Source organism: Filicampus tigris, chromosome 4 (assembly GCF_054856515.1).
Source record: "Filicampus tigris isolate MCC_2025a chromosome 4, RoL_Ftig_1.0, whole genome shotgun sequence".
Classification (NCBI taxonomy): Eukaryota; Metazoa; Chordata; class Actinopteri; order Syngnathiformes; family Syngnathidae; genus Filicampus; species Filicampus tigris.
Genome location: NC_141220.1, coordinates 26,650,398 through 26,673,874, shown reverse-complemented (window position 1 = coordinate 26,673,874; position 23,477 = coordinate 26,650,398). Strand labels below are relative to the sequence as shown.

General features: G+C 42.4%; 1 protein-coding gene across 3 annotated transcripts; it reads left to right on the top strand.

Annotated features, from left to right (window-relative positions):
- Positions 1-5,640: 5,640 nt before the first annotated feature.
- Positions 5,641-14,583, top strand: avpr1aa (arginine vasopressin receptor 1Aa). Of its 3 annotated transcripts, XM_086028635.1 has the most exons (5): positions 5,641-5,723; positions 9,245-9,384; positions 11,776-12,143; positions 12,249-12,879; positions 14,156-14,583. In XM_086028635.1, exons 3-5 carry the CDS (start codon positions 12,015-12,017, stop codon positions 14,437-14,439), a joined length of 1,044 nt encoding a protein of 347 aa, XP_085884761.1. In that variant the 5' UTR covers positions 5,641-5,723; positions 9,245-9,384; positions 11,776-12,014; the 3' UTR covers positions 14,440-14,583. The 3 variants fall into 3 exon arrangements, with proteins under 3 accessions (XP_085884761.1, XP_085884759.1, XP_085884760.1); XM_086028633.1 differs by having other exon boundaries at positions 11,776-12,879; XM_086028634.1 differs by lacking the exon at positions 9,245-9,384 and having other exon boundaries at positions 5,659-5,723; positions 11,776-12,879.
- The last annotated feature ends 8,894 nt before the right edge of the window (positions 14,584-23,477 follow it).

Here is a 23,477-nt window from a genome sequence, read left to right as displayed (position 1 = left end):
ACACACACACACACACACACACACACTCTCGCACACACACGTTTGTGCCCAGGATCACACTGGTTCGCTATGGGAATGACCAATGAAGGTCTCACTGTCCCTTTCGAAAGAGATGCTTTGAAGACAAATACTGAATCAATCAAAAAGCTGTGGCGATTTGAAAGCAATCCAAAACAAGCCCAGGAAAAAACATCTACAATTAAATGAGTCTAAAAAGTAATAAGCTGAGTAACATCAGACACATTTTCATCATTTCATCCTTCTTCTATGTGCGTGAACGCCACAACATTGCAGTCCTGGATTATTCATTCAATGAAATCCTGAGTGGTGATGCGCGATATGTGAGCATCTCGCAATGCCGCTGTGATGGTAAACGGCAGGAAGTGACATCACTCATCCATCAGGATGTCCTTAATATTGTTTCTTCCTGATCCTCACGGTGTGAGCCAATAACACCCTTCCGTCCAGGGTGGCTAAAAAATCAAACCCCATTGCTCTGATCTTACGTTCATCTGGCTGGACGACAAAATAGATTTGAATCAATAACCGGATTGATTTGATTACACCTGCGTCAACAACGATCACTCACGCAGAAAGTGAGCGGTTTCTCCGCATGGGCAGCTGCCACAGATGTTTTTGATGCACTTCAACCTTTGCAGGGAGTATCGTTTTGAAGTGAAAACGGAGGAACGGAGTCGGTTCAGTGGAGACTTTCTACTGGGAGGATTTTGGTGAGTGTGTGGGAATCGTGTTGCCCATTCATCCAGAGGATAATCATGACTCATGTGAGAGGGCCTGCTGGCTCATCAACTCTGCTCTAGTTCATCCCAAAGGTGTTCAATGGGGTCAAGTTGTTCCTCACCAAATTCACCCAAGAGTTCCTTTGCCTTTGCTTTGTGCACTGGGAGCAGCAAAGGGAAATTCCCCACATTGTTCCCACAAAAATGGCTGGAAGAGATGAAGAATTAAAGGGGACGTATTGGGAAAAGTACGTTAAAGTGGAAGTCAACCTCCAAAAATAATCTGTAATAATGTGTTCAAAATAATTGTAATAACTGTAATTGGTTCAATGATATGTCTCGACTAGTCTAATCACTGCATTCTGATTAACATTCCGTTTGTGGAATATGAGAAATCCACCTGTTTTTAGCTAGCACGGGGGGGGGGGGCGGCCATTTTGTCACTTCTGTCGACTGAAGATGACGTCGAAGTTGCTCAGTGCTCAGCTTCAGAAGAACAAGTGAGCCATGATTGGTCGTTATCTGAGCCCTGAGCAACTTCGATGTCATCTTCAGTCGACAGAAGTGACAAAATGGTCGCCCCCTGAGATGGCTACAAGTGGGTGCATTTTGCTGCTTAACTTATGTTCCACAAGTGCAATATTAATTCAGAATGCCTTGTTTCAGCTAGTGGGCCTGCATAGAACATAGTCTGGAAAAAATATGGGTTGACCCTGCATTTTGCAGCAAAAGCCACCCTTTTTTTTTAGCCATCTCAGGGGGCAGCCATTTTGTCACTTCTGTCTACTGAAAATGACATTAGGTTACGACCAATCACGGCTCACTTGTTTTCTGAAGCTCAGCCATGATTGATCGTTATTTGAGCCCTGAGCAACTGTGATGTCATTTTCAGTCGACAGCAAGTGACAAAATGGCCGCCCCTGAGCTGTCCAAAAACGGGTGGATTTTGCTGCTTAACTCCCGTTCCACAAACGCAATATTAATCAGAATGCCTTGTTTCAATAAGTGGGCCTGCATAGAGCATATTCTAGCAAGGAAACATTTTATTTTAAATTGGACTTTTATAACACATTTTTTTCCCTACGCGCTGTGCCTGCACTTATGGCTGACAACGAGGCGCTCTAAATTGGCGAAGCCAATCCAAGGCCCTGGTCTGCACGCTAGCTGTCAAGTCAGACTTAAAAAAAAAAATGTCTTCTGCTCTCCTCACCCTTCTACCGTTCTCTGCATGACGTGCGATCATGGCTGACCACGAGGCACTCTTGAAGGGAAGATGCATGGACTTGAAATCCATTGGGGTCTGTTATGTTTCCTCGGTGGGACGCCCTCACAGACGAGATGTTGCATCTTAAGGTTAATAAAGAATTTTAGCGCAATTAGAAAATAGACGGGTGCTGATTTCATTTGATTTCTCTTTTAATTTCACCAAGTATTAGGTTGAAAAAGGCTTAAAAAAAAAAAAAGTGTGATGTAACTTCAGCTATCATACGGCATCCACATTTTTGTCCACCGTGAGTCAGATTCATTACTACCGGTGCGACCGCTTCCTCAAATATGCCTACACTCGAAGCGGAGTGAGTCACATTCTGATGCATTTGATCATTTCACTCGTATGTAACTCGAGAGACGCCACCTGTGGCCTCTCACTGATTCACTTGCGACTTTGTGATGAGTTGTTTTAATACGCCAACATTCTCGTCGAGTTTACGTTGCCGTGATTGCAAAGACGTTTCAACTCTTCAGACGCCAAAGTCTATCGTTCTTTCATCGACTTTGACTAATGAGCTTCCTTACGCAAGTGCTCCCTTAGCAGCTGTGTTAGATATTCAAACAGGACCCACAAGACAGTTTGGGATCATCAGTTTTCAGGTAAGATTCCAGGTTGAACCTAAGACCCAGTATAACCTTTTACAAGTGAACTTAATGTGAGCTTCCCAAAACTTTTGAATGCAATGTCAAAAGTACGTATCGTCGGCCACATAGCATAAATGCCCAAGTCATTTTTCAAGATTTTTGCAAAACAAGAAAAAACACAATTTTTAGAAGATAGCTGTTTTTTTATTGGGTCTTTTTCTTCTCGTTAATGTGCTCACCCTTCTGGTTGACGTTTTTGTAATATAAATCAATAATAACAAAATACCATTGTGTGTTCTAAAATTGTGCTTTTTCTTGTTTTCCCCAAATATTGAAAAATGACATTTATTATGCTGTGTGTCTAACACAACGCAATGAAGCGGCAGCTAAGAAATGCCTCAGAATAAACTAGAAAAAGATGGCGAATTAACAACGAGCAGGAACCCTTCATCAACCTGCTTGGAGAGATTCGCAAAGAAATTGACCACTTCACATATGTGGGAAGCACAGTCAACAAAAATGACACTTTGTGTGGTCCGCGAAAGCAAATCAAGGGCATCGACTTCATGTTTCTTGCTACCAAAATTGCTTTTAATAATGTTCATATGTTGCAAGCATTTGTTGTTACCAGTTCTACTGAACTTATCCATCGGTTTATTGTATATTAAATAATATAAGGCGATCATACATTTACGGTTCAGAAGATGAAGGAAAGACCAAAAGAAAAAAGTCAACAAATGAGAAACCAATGACCCCAATGGCAATCTGATTGTTAAGCAGACCCAGTGAGGCTAAATTCGGCGCTAAATTGTACAGATGCACTTGAATGCCTCATTAAGGATAAAAAGGTTATCAGGTTTCTGTCGGAGTCGAATGGCCCCGTGAGTAACGTGAGATTGTTCCAAAGCAATCGAAACATTCCCCACCTGTGGTTTAGAATCGCATCCAATTTATTTATCAATTGTTCTTTTTGCAGGTGATAACAAAATACAAATATTTTCTCCATTTGTTGTGTCACATCAACAATTGCAGTCAAATGACTCCGCTAATAAAAACACAGTGATTATACTGTAGTTGAGCTAGTGGACACTTTGCGTCTATGCGAATGTGGGCCCTCGTTCTCCGTTTATGGGGCTGCAAAATATTGGGTCACTTTTGTGGTTGTTCCAAATTGGACCCTGAACGCCTCACTTTGAGGCAGTAACGCAGCGAGAAAAGAAAGTAATAACAATAAGGTTACAATAAAATATCACTCAGAGCAAATTGTATGAAGCTAAAGTTAACAAGAAAAAGTTGTGCCTGCTTTCCGTTGTCATTCATATGGTGAAGTGATTCATATATATTTAACATCTGCATGAGGTAATTGTTTGATTTTTTTTTTTCTTTTTTGTGGTATGTATTTTTTTAACTATCTGCTATGCAAGATAGCTTTTAGGGAGTGGAGTTTGCATGTTGCCTTACTCCTAAAAAAAAAAAAAAAAAAAAATATATATATAAATGGAACTGGGCGGCACGGCGGTCGAATGGTTAGCACGTCCGCCTCACAGTTCAGAGGTCGTGGGTTCGATCCCGGCTCCGGCCTCCCTGTGTGTGGTTTGAATGTTCTCCCCGTGCCTGCGTGGGTTTTCTCCGGGTACTCCGGTTTCCTCCCACATTCCAAAAACATGCATGGTAAGTTGATTGGACACTCTAAATTGCCCCTAGGTGTGATTGTGAGTGCGGATGTTTGTCCCTGCAATTGGCTGGCAACTAATTCAGGGTGTCCCCCGCCTACTGCCCGAAGACAGCTGGGATAGGCTCCAGCACGTCCCGCGACCCTTGTGAGGAGAAGCGGTATTGATAATGGATGGATGGATAAATGGAACTGCAATTGTCTGGCAACCAGCCCATGGTGTACCCCTTCTCCCATCCAAAGACAGTTGGGATAGGCTCACCCTTGACCTTAACGAGAATTTCTAAACACCCCATTAGATTGAACAAAAAATTCTCTATGTCGATTTATTCAAATGTTGCTCGAGTAATTGACACAAGACAGATGCCTTGAAGTGCTCATCCTGTGATCGCAAAAGTTCATGTTGTAAACTTGCTGTGTCTTGCAGTGTGTTTCATATAAAAGTGGATGACGTGCTTTGTAGGTTTTTACCATTAGCCCTCAAACCACAATTTATCCAACAAACGTAATATAGCAGCAGCTGCTGCTGTGCAGTGTGCTATCGCCATCCATGAAGCCGGCAGATAATTCAATGTCGATTTCTCTCTGCGGGACCGCACACGAGCAGGAGACAAAATGACATTGTAGAATGTGAAAATTCACTCTGGATCAGATTTCGTTTTCTGTCTGGCTGTTTTGGGTTGTTTTTTTTTTTTTTTAACCCAGTAATATATATTTACTGTCAAACAAAAGAAAACGAGTGATTTCGGTGGGCATTTTGCCAAACATCCAATTTAGAAAACAAAAACAAACAACACTGTACACTTTCCATGTAGATACCAACACTTCCTATTAATTAATAACAATAGCACACATGGAACATACAAAAATGCTTCTTACTCCTGAGAAAAATATGGAACTCGTTTTAAAAGGAGAGCTAAAATATGAGGCTCTTTTTATCAAACACGCCAGAGACCTTATACAATGCACACGTCCTATTGGACAGCCATTGAAATGTACAAGATGTTGAAAGTACATCGCAGCCTCCATCTGGCTTGCTTTATTAAACAGGGCCACATTCTTCTGATGCATGATATTATATATGCATGTGACATTAAGCTTACATTGACGTTCTTGGACAGACGGTTACTTTCGAGTCTTAGTTGCGTAGTGCAGCCATACATAGTTTTTGATGTGATCAGCAGAAATGTACACAAGAGTATCCAAACTATATGCTGTAAATAGATAAAGGAGAGAATCTGAGCGTTTTTGCAATGGCCTCTTAATTGTTTCCAAAGTTTTATACACACTTACCACATATAGTGCTGTTGTTGTAATTTACTATCATTATTTGTAAACATTTGCTGTTAATTTAGTCAGGCACTGTGGTAGGCAGCCCGGGGTCCTAACACAGACAAATGATCTGAATTTGGAAAGATGTGTGTCCTGAGCAGCAAATTCACACAAAAACCAAAGAGGTAAGTGCTTGTAAAGCAACTATTTTGATTTTGTGTTGCTTTATTGAACAATTTGAGCTATTTGGGGTTATTAACACAGCGGTTGCTGCATTCTTTTTTATGCTAACTGTGCCCTTTGTAATGCTAATACTACACTTGTTGAGCTGTCATTTTGTTGCCAGCTAAACTATTTGACTGCCTGTTTTGCTTCCATTTATTGTGTTTTGCCTTGTGCTGAAATGATTTGCTAAATTATTGCAGATGTTTGTTGAGATATTGTTGATAAAATTGATTAATCTCTCAGCCCTACTTTGTTCTCAACCAATTGCCCTTTCAACCAGATTCCGACGCATAAAAAAAGAATGATGATGCCTTAAAATCAAATCATATGTTTAAAGTTGAGAAAGTAAAAAAAAAAACGAGAAGAAAAAGCAAAAGCTTACTTAAATGTTTTGCTCTTTAATCTGCATATGACAGAGTATATGACAGAGTGAATATTAGCCGTCGTTCGACCATCAAAAGAAGGTAACCCAAACGGAAATTATTTCGACTGACTGCTCTGGCTTCGGGAGGCACAGCAAGCATTGACCTGATTCCCGCGGCCAAGTTGAGGATGTCGCGCAAAGTCTACATGTCGTGTGGCTAATAAGAGCAATTAAGCCCACATCTTAAATTAGATCTCCAAGAATCTCCTGGGAGTGAGTGAGGGCCTCCATAAACAGGAGATGATGAGCCGGGGGGGACCTCCCCACTATAGTCCCTAATCCCCCCCTGGGACAAATCAAGACGGGAAGAGGGACACACAAACACGATCCCGTAGGACTCGGCGGGCCAACTGTTGCCAAAGGCTTCTAAAATAGTTCATCGCTGTGCTTCTGATGTGCGGCTGACACACTAGAGGTCATTGAGGAAACGCCACTGAGCCATTTAAACTCTCCAACAGGAAGTCTTAAGGAAGTGCGGGCCAAAGGAGGGGCCGAGGGGGGGAGGCCCTCCCCGATTTGTGTCCGGTTTGCGCTGTTTGCTCAAGGAGCCATCGGAAATGAAGGAGGCGTTCTGCGCGGTGAACGCAATAAAGAGCCGCAATCAACACGTGGATCAGATAAACTGACGCACTGAGAACTAGAGTGGGCTAAATCCATTTTGCAGGTTAAGATTGACTTTTTATGGCTGCTGGCCCAATGGCGGCAATGACTTTTAAGAAAATATGTATTATTATTTTTTTCAGAGCAGTGTATCTATGTCAGTCCCCCTCCCCATCGATTACCTTCCAAAGCGGGAAATACATCGGGCTGGGCGATTATATGATTGACAATTGTGATTACGATGATCTGCTGCAGCATATTTACTCGAAGAGACGTGGCAGATGTTTGTGACAGCAGCCAAATCAGAGTCCAGCTTTTCCATCTCTACTTTGTTTTAGAAGTTGAAGAAGTAAACAGGAAGTAATAGTAAGAAGTAGACGATAGCCAAACTTGGAGCTAAGTGCGCAGCAGCCACCGAAGTTGCATTTAATTGTTCTGCCTGTCAGTCTAAATCACTGGCTTAGATAGAGGAGCAAAGCGATACTGTATTTATAATTGATTATTGAATAATTTTGGGATAAATGATGTGAAATTGGATCATTTACAGTGGGGGATCACTGCTTGAACTATTATTGGCTGTTTTTCATGCCAAATTTCCACAATAAAATGTCAATAATAATTCACACTTTATCAGAAATGGTCAATGACAGAATACTGGGTTGACACAGAGTAGAAAAGGAATAATACAAGAATCATGGAATTGCAATACAGTATTAAAGGTGAATTTCTTTGATAATGAAAGTCACAATTAATTCAGAGACAAATAGTTGTAATGTGGGGGTCATTTTGTTAGGATCAAACTGGATATGAGACTTGATTTTTATAAGAATAAAAGTGAGGGGTTTTTTTTGCGAGAATGAAGTTAATGTGACAAGAAAAAAAAGGCATTTTACAAGAGTCAACTTGTGATGTTATGAAAAGAAGTCAGTTAAAGTCCATTTGCTGGAATGAAACTATAATATGACTTCATAAAGTCCCAAGAGAATGAGCCAGGAAACAATTTCATAAGAAAATGTGTCATCAGAATACAAACTAAAAAAAAATACTTCAACATCCAACTTTATTTTGTTCTGTGGCACTTGCTTGCATTTGAAATCATCTTCCCCCATTGAAATGAAAAGAAAATACATTAATCCGTTCCAGACTCCCTCCCCAGAACCCTTTTTTTTTTCCCCCTTGCGAGTAATAAAGTTGGCCCCCTCAAACGCATCAATCACACGCTCACACATGTTCAGTCTGTTGTACTGATGAGTGAAGCGTTTAGTAAAACATAACATAAACCAACCAGACCATTAAACGTGTTTGTGTTTATGGCATCATTGTCTTTGCTGACTGTCATGTCGTCATTATTCAAATGCAATGGGCCCACATTAAGGAAGTCATGCATTCTATAATGGCAGCTTTAAATGGATTTTTAGGTTATGGTACCCCTATAAAGCATTTCTCGGGGGAGCCACAATAGTTTTCCCATTTTTGATTCGCCAGGAAAATGTAACTTTTTATTGTGAGTTGTCACGGGTGCTCATTCTTCTGTATACATGCATCCAGGAAGTATTTACTCAGCGATGCTTCATTTTTCCACATTTTATGAATACATTTATTTACCCCCCAAAATTCTTCACACAACACCCCATAATCATGGAAAAAGTGACCAAAAGTGACCAAACTGCCCTAGGATACATGTGCCAAAAAGACTTTTAAATGAGAAAAGGCTATGAATATTTTGTTTTAAATATTTAATAAAATCTAATAATACATTTAAAGCGGAAGTCAACCCAAGCATATTTTTTTCACAAATATGTTCCCCAGCAGGCCCACTAGTTGAAACACAGCATTCTGATTCATTTTGCGTTTGCGGAATATAAGTTAAGTAGCAAAGTGCGCTTGTTTTTAGCCATCTCCGGGGGTGGCCATTTTGTCTTCTGTCGACTGAAAATGACATCACAACTGTTTACAACGACCAATCACAGCTGACCTGTTCTCTGAATCTGAGCCGTGATTGGTCGTTGTGAGCAGTTGTGATGCCATTTTCAGTCGACAGAAGACAAAATGGCCTCCCCCGGAGATGGCTAAAAACGAGTGGATTAACACAGAATGCCCTGTTTCAACTAGTGGGCTTGCATAAAACATATTCTTGAAAAAAAATATGTTTGCGTTGACTTCAGCTTTAATAAATTGTAAAATTTCCCATAGTCGTTATGGGACGTTGTGTTCAGAATTTTCAGCTGTAACCAAATGTGGAAAAAGCAAAACACCTCGCATATTTTCGGGATACCATGAACGTCCTCAAATTTTAGTGTTGTGTTTTCACGTGATTGAGTTCTGAAAACATTCGATCCACTTCTTGTTATTGCAACTGTTTATTTCACAGCAAATAGAGCCGCTATCTACGTATCAATTTATGTTTTGATTCCCATGCTGCTGTTTGACCTCTGATGTGTTCAAATTTCAACACAGGACCGTTGCCATGAGCACGGTGGACTTGATTCACTGCCAATCTATGCGGCTCCTCTCGTTCCCTTTGAAATCGGCGCGCGAGAGGCCTTGACATGGCGGAAAGAGAACCCGGTGCCGTGCAGGAGGTCGACACACGCAAAGTACGTTTAGAAGAAACTGCAAGCTCAAATCTACTCCCCACCCCTACATTGACACATTTTTAGCTGCTTTGTACAAACACTGCAGCTCTGCTTACCGTTTGGCTTTGACCTGATAGTGTTACCGTGTCATGCAGGCTGCACTTGGAATCTCAAATTCAGACCGTCAAGCTGCCAAGTCATGGGCAAGAAGTCATGTGCGGCTTGAGAGACATTTCGGTTGAATTGCAAACCGTACGACCGTTTGACCAATCATGGCTCAGCTTCAGAAAACAGACCAGCCGCGATTGGTCCTTACCTGATCCCTGAGTAGTTGTGGTGTCATTTTCAGTCAAGTGACAAAATGGCCGCCCCCAGAGATGGCTAAAAGCGGGTGGATTAACTCTTATTCCACAAACGCAATATTTATCAGGATGCCTTGTTTCAATTAGTGGGCTTGCATCGAACATATTCTTGAAAAAAATATGTTTGGGTCGACTCCCCCTTTAAGAAATCTATCTGGATTTAGATGATTATATTTTGTGCAACCACTCGACGAAATGAAATTGAGTAAATTCAACAAAAAGTGTCGAGGTACCACAAACAACGATCCCAAAACACTTTAACATTGTGTCAGATACTGTAAATGGAGGAGATGAATTTGTGATTTGCGAACCGTTCACCGTTCCCAACTTTTCAATTGATCTTGGACGTGCTTAAAATGATGCAACGATTCGAAATAAGCCTTCATGTTTTGCAAAGTCTTTCGCTCGGGAGGCCGGAAATCTCGAAAGGGAGCTGCGATTTTGCCGCTCGCATTCCAAAGGCAAACTTGCTCGATCCGTTCGTTAGTCGACTCTAAATTAGAAACACACAAGTGACATAAATCAGTCCTCTGAGAGAGATAAGACCAAGCATACAGTTGTGGAAATCCGCACAAACAACATTCCATGTTGTCCATGACTCGCACAACACGCGAGGTAACGCGTGGTGGTTCTTTGAAAAAAAAAAAAAAAAAAACACTCGCTGATTGAGATTATTTATTTTCCTCTCGTCTCCTTGCGGGAGACTTTCGACATGTGTTGAATGCCTACAAGTCCTTTCAACACAAGAGTGGAGGGAAAAAGTGATGATAGGATGCGTGCGTTCGCCAAGTGGGGAGGGAGTCTGGAATGCACACTGTAAAAAGTGTTATTTGAAAGTCACACACTACCCACAGTGGAGGGGGCCGTGTAATTATAAAAACTCTCATCTGGACAGCGGATTATGCTTTGATGAGATTGAATTGAGATGTGGGTTGAATTTATATCCAGATCCATATTAAGATTTGAAATAATAAGTGTCTTTGTTGTTGGGTTTTGTAAGCATTTGTGATGCAAATGAGAGCAAAAGAAACTATTTCGAAACTTCAAATTGCCCCACAAGTGTTTTGGAGATTTTGCTGTGGTCCGATGAAACCGAGGTTGAACTTTTCAGACATAATTCCAAAAGGTATGTTTGTGGCAAACACCAAAAGAACACCCCTACACTGCAAAAAAAAAATGATAGTTGAATTTACTCAATTATATTTAGTCAGGTGATTGCACAAAGTAATATAATCTGGATCCAGATACATTTTAAGTAGATGTATAGTCTACTTAAAAAATGGGCCTTGTGTTTCTTCATCTTAGACAACATCCTAGGAATTATGAACAGTTCAAATTAGCAGTTAGTGTTAGCACAGAAAATCAGAGGAAGGAACTTTAAATGCTGTCAGGTGTGTGCCGACTTCCACGTAACATGCGTGTACTGCCACGTGTGTGATTCTGAACACACACATTCCCAATTAAGAGGGTGTGCATACTTGTGCACTTGCTCATATTTACATCCCCTCTCAAAAAGATTTTTACATAAATGTCACTTGAGTTGGACAGGTTACAAGTCACATCGATAGTGGAAAAAGTTTCGATTTTTTTTTTTTCTAGTTCACAAAATCAGCATTTGAACATTGGGTGTGTATTGCAGACTTATATATTTGACATAATTTTCAATGTTTTCAGCTGTAATGGCGGCACGGTAAAGACAAATTCATACCAGAGTTGTTCCTTTTTATTGATTAGTTAGCATAAAAGCGAACACATGAGCAAAAACTAACATGAACATTGTTTTGCAACCTTGTTGCTGTAGTCTGAGTAATAGTAAAATAGAGATAAAATAGTACAATTAAATTAGTACTCAAACATAATTGAACTTGCAATATATATATATTTTTTGTTTTTCTTGAAATAAAATGGTCAACAATTGGAGCCTAAATAGTGCCCCAGTTCTGGAAAGATCAATAAACTACATGACACAGCTCCTGTATTGAGTCTCGGTACTCATTTTGGGGGCGTGCTTGTGGATTTTTTTTTTTTTTTTTTTTTTTTTTTTTTACAGCGCGTCAACCTTAACGCTCTCCCGGTGTGAAATATGATTCGGGTTGGGAGGCTCCACAGCTTCAGAAGCACAGAAGCAGCTCGGCGGTCTCCCGTCTCTCTCCTCGCCGCTCTCCACAGCACCTTATACGGATCGCCGGGACACGCAACCCTCCTATACCGAGGCACCCTCACGCCCTCCCACAATGCCCCGCGGCTGAGCCGACGAGCACCCTCGGACCCCTCAGTCCCACTCAGACGATGGGCAGCTCCGGCAGCAACGGCAGCGTCCTCCAGAACGGCTCGGACCCGTTCGCGCGCAACGAGGAGGTCGCCCAGATGGAGATCCTGGTCCTGAGCGTCACCTTCGTGGTGGCCGTCGTGGGCAACGTGAGCGTCCTGCTGGCCATGCACAACACCAAGAGGAAGATGTCGCGCATGCACCTCTTCATCCGCCACTTGAGCTTGGCCGACCTGGTGGTGGCTTTCTTCCAGGTGCTGCCTCAGCTGTGCTGGGACATCACGTTCCGCTTCTACGGGCCGGACTTCCTGTGCCGGATCGTCAAGCACCTGCAGGTGACCGGCATGTTCGCCTCCACTTACATGATGGTGATGATGACCGTGGACCGCTACATCGCCATCTGCCACCCGCTCAAGACGCTGCAGCAGCCCACGCGGCGCTCGTGCGTTATGATCGTGTCGACGTGGACGTGCAGCCTGGTGCTGAGCGTGCCGCAGGTGTTCATCTTCTCCCTGAGCGAGATCCAGAACGGTACCGGCGTGGAGGACTGCTGGGCGCACTTCGTCAAGCCGTGGGGCGCGCGCGCCTACATCACCTGGATCACCGCGGGCATCTTCCTGGTGCCCGTGGTCATCCTGGTGGTGTGCTACGGCTTCATCTGCCACAGCATCTGGAAGAACATCAAGTATAAGAAGAGGAAGAGCGCGGGAAACAAGGACGGGCTCATCGGTAAGAACTCTGTGAGCAGCATCACCACCATCTCCAGGGCCAAGCTGAGAACCGTCAAGATGACGTTCGTCATCGTCTTGGCCTACATCGTGTGCTGGGCGCCCTTCTTCACCGTGCAGATGTGGTCCGTGTGGGATGACAAGTTCCAGTTCACCGGTGAGCGAGCGCCTCGTTTTTGTTTTGATTGGATTTTTTTTCATCTTTAGGCCTCTCGGCGTGCGTTGGAGGCAGTCGTGCATGCGCGCTTTGGCTTACGCGCGGCTTTTACGCGTCTGCGTGTAGTTTCAGAAGAGCGCCCAAAGTGCACAAACCACAAAGTGTCATCATTTGTCACACGAGTTCAACGACAATCTACATTCCAAATGCGCTCATTTCGATGAAAAGGAACAAAATGTAGATTGATAGCACGTACGCACGACTAAAACCATAATCTGAGGATGTCTAAATTAGAATAAAAAAATACATAAAAAAAAAAACTATACGGCTGTTCATGTTCCCTGATCTTTCCATAAGTTACAATTGATTTGGAGGTGAATGGAAAACAAGCAGGATGTGTTTTTATGATGAAAAGCAAAACTCGAGTTACGCATATTTTCAAAGCGTTTCACCAAAATCAAATATTGGTTGAAATTACATACATATTTGGCAAAGAGATTATTTTGAAATATAGATTAATGATGTTCACTAATGTTATGGTTGTTTTTTTTAAACAGATTTTTACATTTTTATGACAATCAATGCTGTGAATATCCTGACCTAAAAATTAAAGGGGGACTAAAAACCTGATTTAACATTTGCATTTCAAGCAGCGTCACACAAATGTACTTTGTACAAATTAGGCCAGGGCTTCTCAATTATGTTCTCTTATACCCCCAACAAAGAAGAAAATATTTTACACCCCCCAACTCTCCGCCACGACTATACTGATAGTATCATTTGTCTAAAAAATTGTTATAAGTACACCTCTGCACAACAACGTATCCTAGTTATTAAAGAAAGCCAAAAAGAGAAATATACAGTCGTTGAACTTACACAAAGAATAACCTTACTAACAGTGTTTTTTAGTCTCTCCACCTTTCTTTACATCCCTTATAATATTGACTGTCACTGAAATGTTTGTTCACTGCACTTCATATCTGCTACTCTGTGCTGTGTGTGTGTGTGAAAAAAAAAATGCAATTCAAGATAATAGTCCCTGCGCACACTGACAATGAGAGTGCCACTACCACCTACTGTGGTGGATGTGCAATTACACTTTATTCTAGTCCAAAAAAAAAAATCATGTTCCCTGTGGTCACTCGTGCCCGCCTGGCTTTGCACTATATGAGCAGAGCCGAATTAGGCTAATCGTGGATCATCAGTGGGGTGTCAAACTAGCAGAGTACAATCATGTAAATGTTCAATATTATGTCAACAATTTCTTTTCTTCCAGATTCCGAGAACACGGCGGTGACGCTGACGGCGCTGCTGGCCTGCCTGAACAGCTGCTGCAACCCCTGGATCTACATGATCTTCAGCGGCCACCTCCTGCACGACTTTGTGCACTGCCTGCCCTGCTGCCAGCGAATGAAGGCCGACTTCCGCAAGGAGGACTCGGACAGCAGCCTGCGCAGGACCACGCTGCTCACCAAAACCACCAACCGGAGCCCCACCGGCAGCTCCGGCAACTGTAGGGAGTTGGACAACTACCCCAAATCTTCCGCTCACGCCGAATGAACGCGCTGCCTGGCAACTGTTTACTGGCCTGTGGAATGGAAAATGGAAGGTACACAAACATTGTAAGCACACCCAACCAACGGGAGTGGAAATAAGGACGCTCTATAAAAAAAAAAAAAAAATGATGTTCCGGCTGGATTGTGTGTGCTTACATTTGTCTCAAAGGATTTTTGAGGCAATCGTGTGGGGGGGGTGGGGGGGGGGAATTATACGAAAGGCAGATGAGTGACTATTGTACCGAGGTGACAGACTGAATCTTCACAGGGCTGTCACTTTTTACATTGTTCCGCTGAATCTGTTTGTGTCACATGAAAGTTCGAGGGCGCGTGTTAGAAAACGGAGTCAGCGCCTCGGCGTTGGGGGAACGCCGCGAATGATCGGCACTCCCAGTCATGTTGTTGTGTGTGAAAAGAAACGGAATTTTCTTATTTTGGGCCGAATGCTGAGAGATGTCAACCCCCGCGGACTGAGTGAAAATTGTCTGTAGTTGACACCCGCACCCAAAAGGGGTTGGCAACTGTCTATAGATGCCACAAGATAGCGGCAGAGCACTTCAAGTGGAGAGGATCATAAAACATCAACGCCATGCTTCTTGCAACGTTACATAAACAACTGTCTTCAATCAAATGATTCATCGCATACAAACCACCTCCGCGTGAATAACGGAGCACAAAGTGACATGACACCACACGTGGGCAAACAAATATGCACACTAGAAGTTTACATAGACAGAATGACGTCTTTAAAGTCATCCTTTTGGAATTCATACACAATAGTAAATGTTGGAGGATACAGGCGGATTGTCGGTAAAGTAGACGACACGGGCTAGTGGCTGTATTAGAAAATAGGTGGTGCTGTCAAGCGATTCAAATTGCTTAACTAATTAATCACCAGCATTTCCATAATTGATCGCGGTTCATCTATTTTTCAACTACAATTTTTTTGTTTATTTACGAAGCTTGGAACGGTTGTTTACTTGAGTAAAATCTTGGAATTCAAATAAATGTGGAAGAAAATATATATTTCCATTCAAAGACTGTTCCAATAGCTTCCTTTGATCCTTGAACACGATTCTTTTCTCGTAGAATGCAACAGTTGAACAATACGCCAAAGACGTTCAACTAATATGGCATTTGAATTTGGCGTTGCAAAGCGCGCAAATTATTTGGGATTTCTCCAATGATCCGTCGAGCAACTTTTCGACACATGCAAAACTATGTAAAAGTCCGTCTTTGTGACTTTCCTCTAAATTTGGCTGCACAGTGAGCAGAGGTCGGCTGCCACAGGAAGCAAAAAAAACGGAGTTAACTGAGTTATTTTTTTTTTTTTTGTGTGTTATTGAATTTAAATTCATTTCCATAGTTAATGCTTTAGCTCTGACAGCCCTAAAAATAAGTCAATCATCCTGTCAGTTTCACTTTTCACTAAAACGGATGGAAAGTGAATTAAACCTAACCGTAACACCAAGATTCCACCAGGTGGTGGCGCCAAATCATTTTTTACACAATAAGTAGCTATAATGCTAAGCGCTAACCGTTTTACCTTCCATCCGTCCATTTCTACTTCCGCTTATGCTCGTTAAGATTGCGAAGTGAGCTGAAGCCTATCCCAGCTGACTTTGGAGACAACACACGCAAGCAGAGACAACATTCAAAATCTACGAAGGAAAGCCGCAGGCGAGATTCGAACGCGCAACCTTAGAACTGTGAAGAAGCCGTGCGAAGCCTGAGTTACTTAATGACGTAGTTGTTGCTATTTATCAGATTTTTTTTATTATTGAAGTGACGTGGATTTAAAGTAGTGATGGGAAAATGAAGCTTCAAATTTGCTTCATGAACCAGTTGTTCCAGTATTTTTTTGACTCCTCTAGATGGCACTGTCGGTTCGAATAAAGGAGTTTAAGAAATGGAAAATCGGTGTACTTTCAGCTTAATGTTGAACAGAGAGCGCCATCTAGAGGAGTCAAAAAAGTGCAACAACTGGTTCATGAAGCAAATTTAAAGCTTCGTTTCCCCATCACTAGTTTAAAGTCAGTCAAGCAAGAACATTTGTGGTTTGTTCCAATCCATGTGTCATTTGTTCCCCATGTTCAGAGAAATTCCGGACATTTTCGAACTGATGTGTTTGTGCTGAGTAAACAAATAGCTCACATGTTCCACCAAAATATGTGTCATTCGCTCTTAACATTTTCATGTGGTGATTGAAAATCAAAAGATGACAAAAGTCACACATTTGTTTTTTAAGCCAATTCTTCATAATTCAAGTTTAGGCTCAGGTCAAAAATAGAAAAATATTCAAACGGCACAATGGGCTGGTTTGCATTTTTGACCTGGACTTTTCAAAACGAGCCCTCAGTGATTAGCTTGTTACCCGCTGGTCACTTTTTCAATTTTTGACTTTCAAATGCCACGTGAAACTGGAAACAATGAACGATACGCCGATTTGTTCCGAACGTGCGAGATAATACATGACTTGGCCCAAACACGTTGTTGTTGTTGTTGCGATTTTCAACTTGCCCCCCCCTGTAGTGACCACAGTGAGTCACTCTCATGATTTGTTTGGCACAGCTATTCAGTATCATGCAAAAACATTTTTTTTTTCTTCTTTATCTCACTCACTGCCAAGGACATATTTATTTGTCTTTTCACAGTCCAGCCATTCAATCCCAGGAATTTATTTAAATATTTTACAATATTTTTCAAACGTTAAACGGTAAAAGAGGGCCTGGCGCCCGAATGAGTTAATAAGATTAAAGGTGAGATTGTGTCAAGGCAGTGGCAATGATGTCATGGCATCACTTGAAGCACTTTGGCACTCGCAGATTGCTTCGTTTGGCGATTTAGCTCTGTGACATCATCTCAGCATTCACACGCGACTTCCGAGAGGATAGCATACTCTGTTTTTCTTGTAGATAGTTGAATTCCAATGATTTCTTTAGGTGGTGATGATTATTTCTCAAAGCAGTGCAGGGCAACCCAACCCCCTTTTTTTCCTGTCAAAGTGTTTACAAAGATAAAACCTCCACGCCGGCACGAGTTGTTGAAAAAGAACATTTGGACTTTGCGGCCAAAAAGCCGTCCTCTTTTTATTTTTGTTTTTTTTTTGTTTTTCTGTTTAAGTCCAGCATATGAAGACATCCCCTTTGACTGATGTCGGCTTTTGATCTACACTCGGGCCACATTTTTGGACATTTGCTCAAGGTCCCGTTTCATGTTGCGCGGTGGGGGCACTCGTTTGCGCGGCTCCCGCAACGACGGTTCTCATCTGGCTTCAAGCGTCTGGAAGCCCTTTGAAAATGGCCAACGTTTGTCAAGATGATTTGATGCGCGGAGATGGGCCGTCGTTCGGAGGAGCCGGCACACCTCCTGACCCCCGCGCATCCCTCCCGTGGCCTCCTCGGTACAGGCTCGCACATTCCTCGCACACCACGTCAGCTTTATTCTCTTCTGGCATCCTGCGCTGATGAGTGGCTGAGTGTTGGGAAAGGAGGGGGGGGGGGGGCGGGGGGGGGGGGGGGTGTACCCAATTTCCTGTGGCCTGTAACGCTGTATATATGCCGAGCGTTGGGATACTTTTCGACATGTGTACAGTACTGTGCAAAAGTCTTAAGAGCATAATTAGCTGTGCTATTTTTTTCAGTGTTATAATGATTAATTAATTCTGCTCAATGTGCTCACCCTCGCCTCGGCGTTTGAGACAAATAACAATTCCCACGCACATACACGACTATGGGAATTCAGATTCTTCAATTATCAGTACCGATAGAAAAGAGGCGCAAGCATGTGGAGGAAGTGAGATTCAAAGTCAATCGGGAGGAGTGGCCGACAAGATTACATTTGTATAGAATAGCGACGAATGTTATTCGTTTGTTTTCACAATACAGTCCCGAGTTTTGATTTTGATTTTTGAGCTCTGTACAATAAATGTGCTGAAAATTGCTGAACAGTAGATCTCATCTTTTTTTTTTTTTAATCAATTTAGCTTTGCTAAAGGATCATACAACCTATTCAGAAATGCTACATTTGAAAAAAACAAGTTTGAAATTGCCCCTACTGAAAATATTGTGAAAATAACAAAGAAAAATACAGTTTGCTGCTATTCATGATGTGAATTTAAGAAATAAAAAATGACGATTATATAGAAAAGGAAACCAATTGTTCGATTGCTTTATTGTGATATTTTTATTGTTTAATAAAACCCTTGGGGTTAAATGACCTGCTAAAAATTGCTCCTCAAAATTAGAAAGCTGCTCCTCAAACGAAAGCATTGATTCACAAAAGTGCTCAACCCTAACCCTAACCCTAACCCTAACCCCTAACCCTAACCCACAAAATAAAACACATTGTATTAACTAAACAATGATAGCTATTATTAATCTATACCTTTTAATCATGAGTGACTCACAGTCTACATCTTCACTTCGACACCAGCCAAGTACTTTTGTTCACAAACGTTTGTAAATAACGACTCTGGCTGTGGGATCATTAAAAACAAATTAAGAGACCTACACTGAAATAAAACCAGTAACCGCGCTAAATGTTAAGCAACATATATTCTCAGTAACCGTGTATCTACGGTCAGACTATTCCATCGTTGCCATAGTGATCAAAGCAAAGCCTGCATCCGCACCTTTGTATATAGGTCATCACAAAGTGGAACGATTTGAATATTTTGGGACCAACCTGTCACTCTCTTGCCATTTGCTGTATGTCAAAAAAGCTGCTTTTGGCGACACAAGACTTATACACGCCACTGTCCACACCCGTTGCATGAATCGCACTTGTTGAAACTGTAAATAGCAGTAATATATGTAAATATATGCCTCTGTAATGCACACGCAAATATCTCGCAAATATATGTCAAACACACACAGACGGCCCGGCCTCTTGCTTTCACATTCGAGTCGCGGACGGCAATCGTGGCGCAAATTTCTCGGCGCCTCTGAGCAAGTCCCAAATGTTAACTCTGGCTAGTGAGCGCATAATCAACGGCGGTATGTTATTATGACACACTTTGACCTTTGAGTGCACATTGTTGCGGAAGGCACTGGAGACTGGAGAGGCTGGACATGCTGGTAGTTTTCAACAAGTGCGCTCTCATTTGTTAAAACGGACCGTCACTGCTGTCTTGGGCAATAATGACACGGTGATATTTTTCCCCAAGTGGATTGACGATTGCCAAACACCGTACCGTGTCACAATGGTGTAACGTGAGAGCACATTAGGTGGGGGATTGTCCAATTTCACTCATTTTACTTCAAATTACGTATACTTCAGTATACTACGGAGCCCCTAAGGTGACATGGAAGTTAAAAAAAATAATAATAATGATAGTTTGCGTTCCCTCGCAAAAATTGCGAGATAACGCACATTTTTTTTTTTTTTTTGCGAGGGAAGGCATTTTTCATTAAATGCGTGTTTATGTACTTACGGGTCATTTTCCCGGTAAACATAAGCAACAAGGGGAGCGTTTTCAGCCGTGGGCGTGTTTAATTGAATTGCTTTGAAATTCGCTTGAAAGGAGCGTTCCAAGTCCTCCTCCATTATTCTTGCCGGCCGTCTACGACGTACTGTCGTCCCTCAAACAGCCGTGCATTCGAGGCTAGGCTAGGCTAGCTGCCAAACTGACCCGGAAGTACATAAACACGCATTTAAAACAAAATGCGTTCCCTCGCAAAAAACTTTGCGTTATCTCGCAAGTTTTGCAAGGGAACGCAACGTTTTTTTTTGTTGTTTTTTTTTTACCTCCATGTCACCTTAGGGGCTCCGTAGTACACAGTGTATGAGGCGTTTGTGTTTTGCTATGACATGAGATAATGTTAAATATGTTGGTAAACGCTATCAATGGCACGCAATTGCCTTTCTATATTCTAACACGCTCGGTAGTTTGGTAGCTGAGGTTTGCAGGCTCGTCCAATGTCGTGGGGGAAGTGGGTGTTACGCCTGTTGCCTAGCAACACCCCCCCAACAGTTTTCATCAAAGCATTCATCGGGAAGCTTTACACGTCTTGATGACTTACTCTGTGGACAAGTTGTGCTTATCCCTGAGTATTGATTCGCAGCCTTGACGCTAAGCTAAAGCGGGGTACGCGCAAAACGACAATCGGGCCCAATTGGAGCATTTTCGACCCAAGTAGCGAGAGTCTCAGCGAGCACGTAGATGATCATTTTTTTTTTTTTTTCCATTTCAATTGGTTTCATGTGATTTCATGTTTAAAAATCAGTTAAAATATTCAATATGATGTGTTTACCTGAACATAACTTTTGGGTCTTGGTCTTGTGAATGTTATTCAGTCATTCCCCACAGGGTAAAATGCACACTATGAATACATAAATATTTATTGTCATACGCTGGCCATAGACTAAATTGTTTTTCCTGCCATTTTCTTGCAGCGGATTGAGGCACCGCAAAAACAAAAAGCACAACAGGTAGGACAACGTGAAAACGTTTGTTTTTCTTTGATTTGGAGGATATACGTACCTGTTTTCTTTGCCTAATAGAAATGTGACTCTAAGTAATAATACTGTCTGCGTGTGGTGGCAAAAACTTTTCTTTTTTTTTCAAATGCATCTATCCTGGTGAAAATGTATATATTTTAGGGGTCACCAACTCGACTCACTCAGTAGGCAGACCCCCATTTTGTGTGCGTGTTGTTTTTTTCACTTTTGGGCTACCAGAGCTCAGACTCGTGACATCTTTCAGTGAAACGTAATTCTGAAGTGACAGCAAGTGGAAATAAAAGATATCCTGTCATCCAGTCTCAGTCACTTTCTTTTCCAAAACTTGCCGTGAAGAGAAAGGTTGGTGATGAGAACAGCCAATTTCAAGAGTAACAGGAACCAGAATGCTTTTTTTTTTTTTTTTTTTTTTTTTTTTTTTGGAACGCCACCATTCAATTGCAGGGCACATACACACAAACAAGATTTACACTGAGGCCCCTATTTTCTTGCACAACACAAGTCTTGCACACAGGGTCAGGGGTTGAGTTTTCTTTCTTTCTTTTGGTATTTTCGCATTTGAGCACAGTTGGAAATGGGCCTTTGCGCCGTTGTGGGTGTGACCACAGCCGACTAGGAAGGTAGTACTTGGTATTTTTACAAGTTGGGGTCCCTGGTTCACCGTGTTCTCATTTGCAAATGCAGACTTTCAGACGCAAATGTTGCCTTGTTGTTTTGAGCAGTCATTCCCAACCACTCTTTCACTTAACGCCTCCAAAAATGACCATTCATTTACTACAAATGGACCTTGATTCAACTCTCTATGTTAGCGACATAGTGACCGACAAAACAATGAAATGTTTTTCCACTATTTGACATTTAATCTGTGTATCCACCTGTTGCCATTCATACAACAGAATAACCCGCTTGAATTTTAGACTGATTACGTACATTTCTGAGCAAAGCGAAACAAAGCCATTAATGCTGTTTACTCTGTATCCCTTTGGTGACATGCGGAGATTTTTCTCAAGTAAAGGCTTGGCTCAATAAAAGCTGGGAAGCACTGGGCTAAGCTCTGCTCCAGACCTTCAAGCAACCCATCAGTTCCTCACTAAAAACAGACCATTTCTGCTAAATAGCATCATGGCACATCAGTTTGCTGCAATCAATTTGCTCTTGGCGGGTCGCGCAGCACTTTCATCGCCTCTGATCCTCATCTTCAGCCATCTGGCTGCACAACACACGGCGAGAGCCTGCCGAGTGCGCCGCACGAGCGCCGCGGGGGTAGCCCTATAGGGGATGAGGATTCAATCTTCAGAAGGAAGGGGAACATTACGAGCCTCCCGGTAAGCAAAAGTGCTCATTGAGAGCTGTAAAACAATCACCGGGCCTGCTATCGGGGATCATGTGGCTACTCCGGGCATTAGGGAAGGCGGGTGTCTGGAAGCTTGATGGACATATCTGGAATTCCCAGCCTAGCGGGCGCTGAGCATCTCGTTTGGCATGCTAGTCATTAAGTAGGAGCGCGCCGGCCGCGCTAACGTGATGCGGGCTCAGGTCATCAGTCAACGTCTAGACTGAGCTAATAACTCAGAAATCCGCAATGGAGCTCCTCCGCAGGGGAAATAACAGTGAGTCCTCGGGGGGACGCTTGGAAAAATATACAAGGAAGCCATAATAGTGTTGCGTTTACTCGAGGTGTTAAGTACAGAGCTCTCTGGCTAGTGCTGCGCTAACACCAGTGTTTACCAACCTTTGAGTCAAGGCTATTACTTTCGAAAGATAGCACATCTACCCGCCAAACAAAAATCTCACATTAAGTGCATCTAGACTGAAATAGTGAAAGAACGAGAGCACGTATACATGCTACCAAAATGGCTGAGAAGCTAGGTGGGTAACTCCGGAATTGAGCCGCTGCTCCTCTGGATCGAGCACTCTAAAAACAGTTGGGTTAAAAATAACACCATTTGGGGTCACAAATTGGGTCAATTTGACCCACCTTCTTGCGTTGTTTTGTACAAAACAGACCAGTTTGTGGGGTTGTTTTGTGCAAAACTACCCAATTTCGCGGTTGGTTTAGAAAGTTGGGTCAAATTGACCCAAGTAGTGGATTGGTCCTTTTTTGACCCCAAATTGTGTTATTTTTAACTCAACTGTTTTTAGAGTGAGATGAGGTGGTTCGGGCATCTGGTTCGGATGCTTCATGGACATCTGCCTTGTGAGGTGTTCTGCGCACGACTCAATGGGAGGAGCCACGGGGATGTTCTAGAGACACTTGAGAGATTGTGTCTCCGTGCTAGCCTGGGAACGTCTCGGCATGCTGGCCAGGAAGAGCCGAATGAAGTGGCTGGGGGGCAGGGTCATTGTGGGCTTTCTTTGCGACCCGACTCTGAATAAGTGAAAGAAAATGGATGGATGATGATGATCTCGTCTTAAAGTGTGTCAAGAGGCATCAAGGCCACATTTTGGACCCACCGGCTGACACAACATAAATAGAGCAATCAAATTTATTGAATTAAGGGAGCGATGAGAAACAAGAGGAACCAAACTACAGTTCATGATCGTAAATGAATGACGAGAAAAAAGGTCGACGTGAACAAA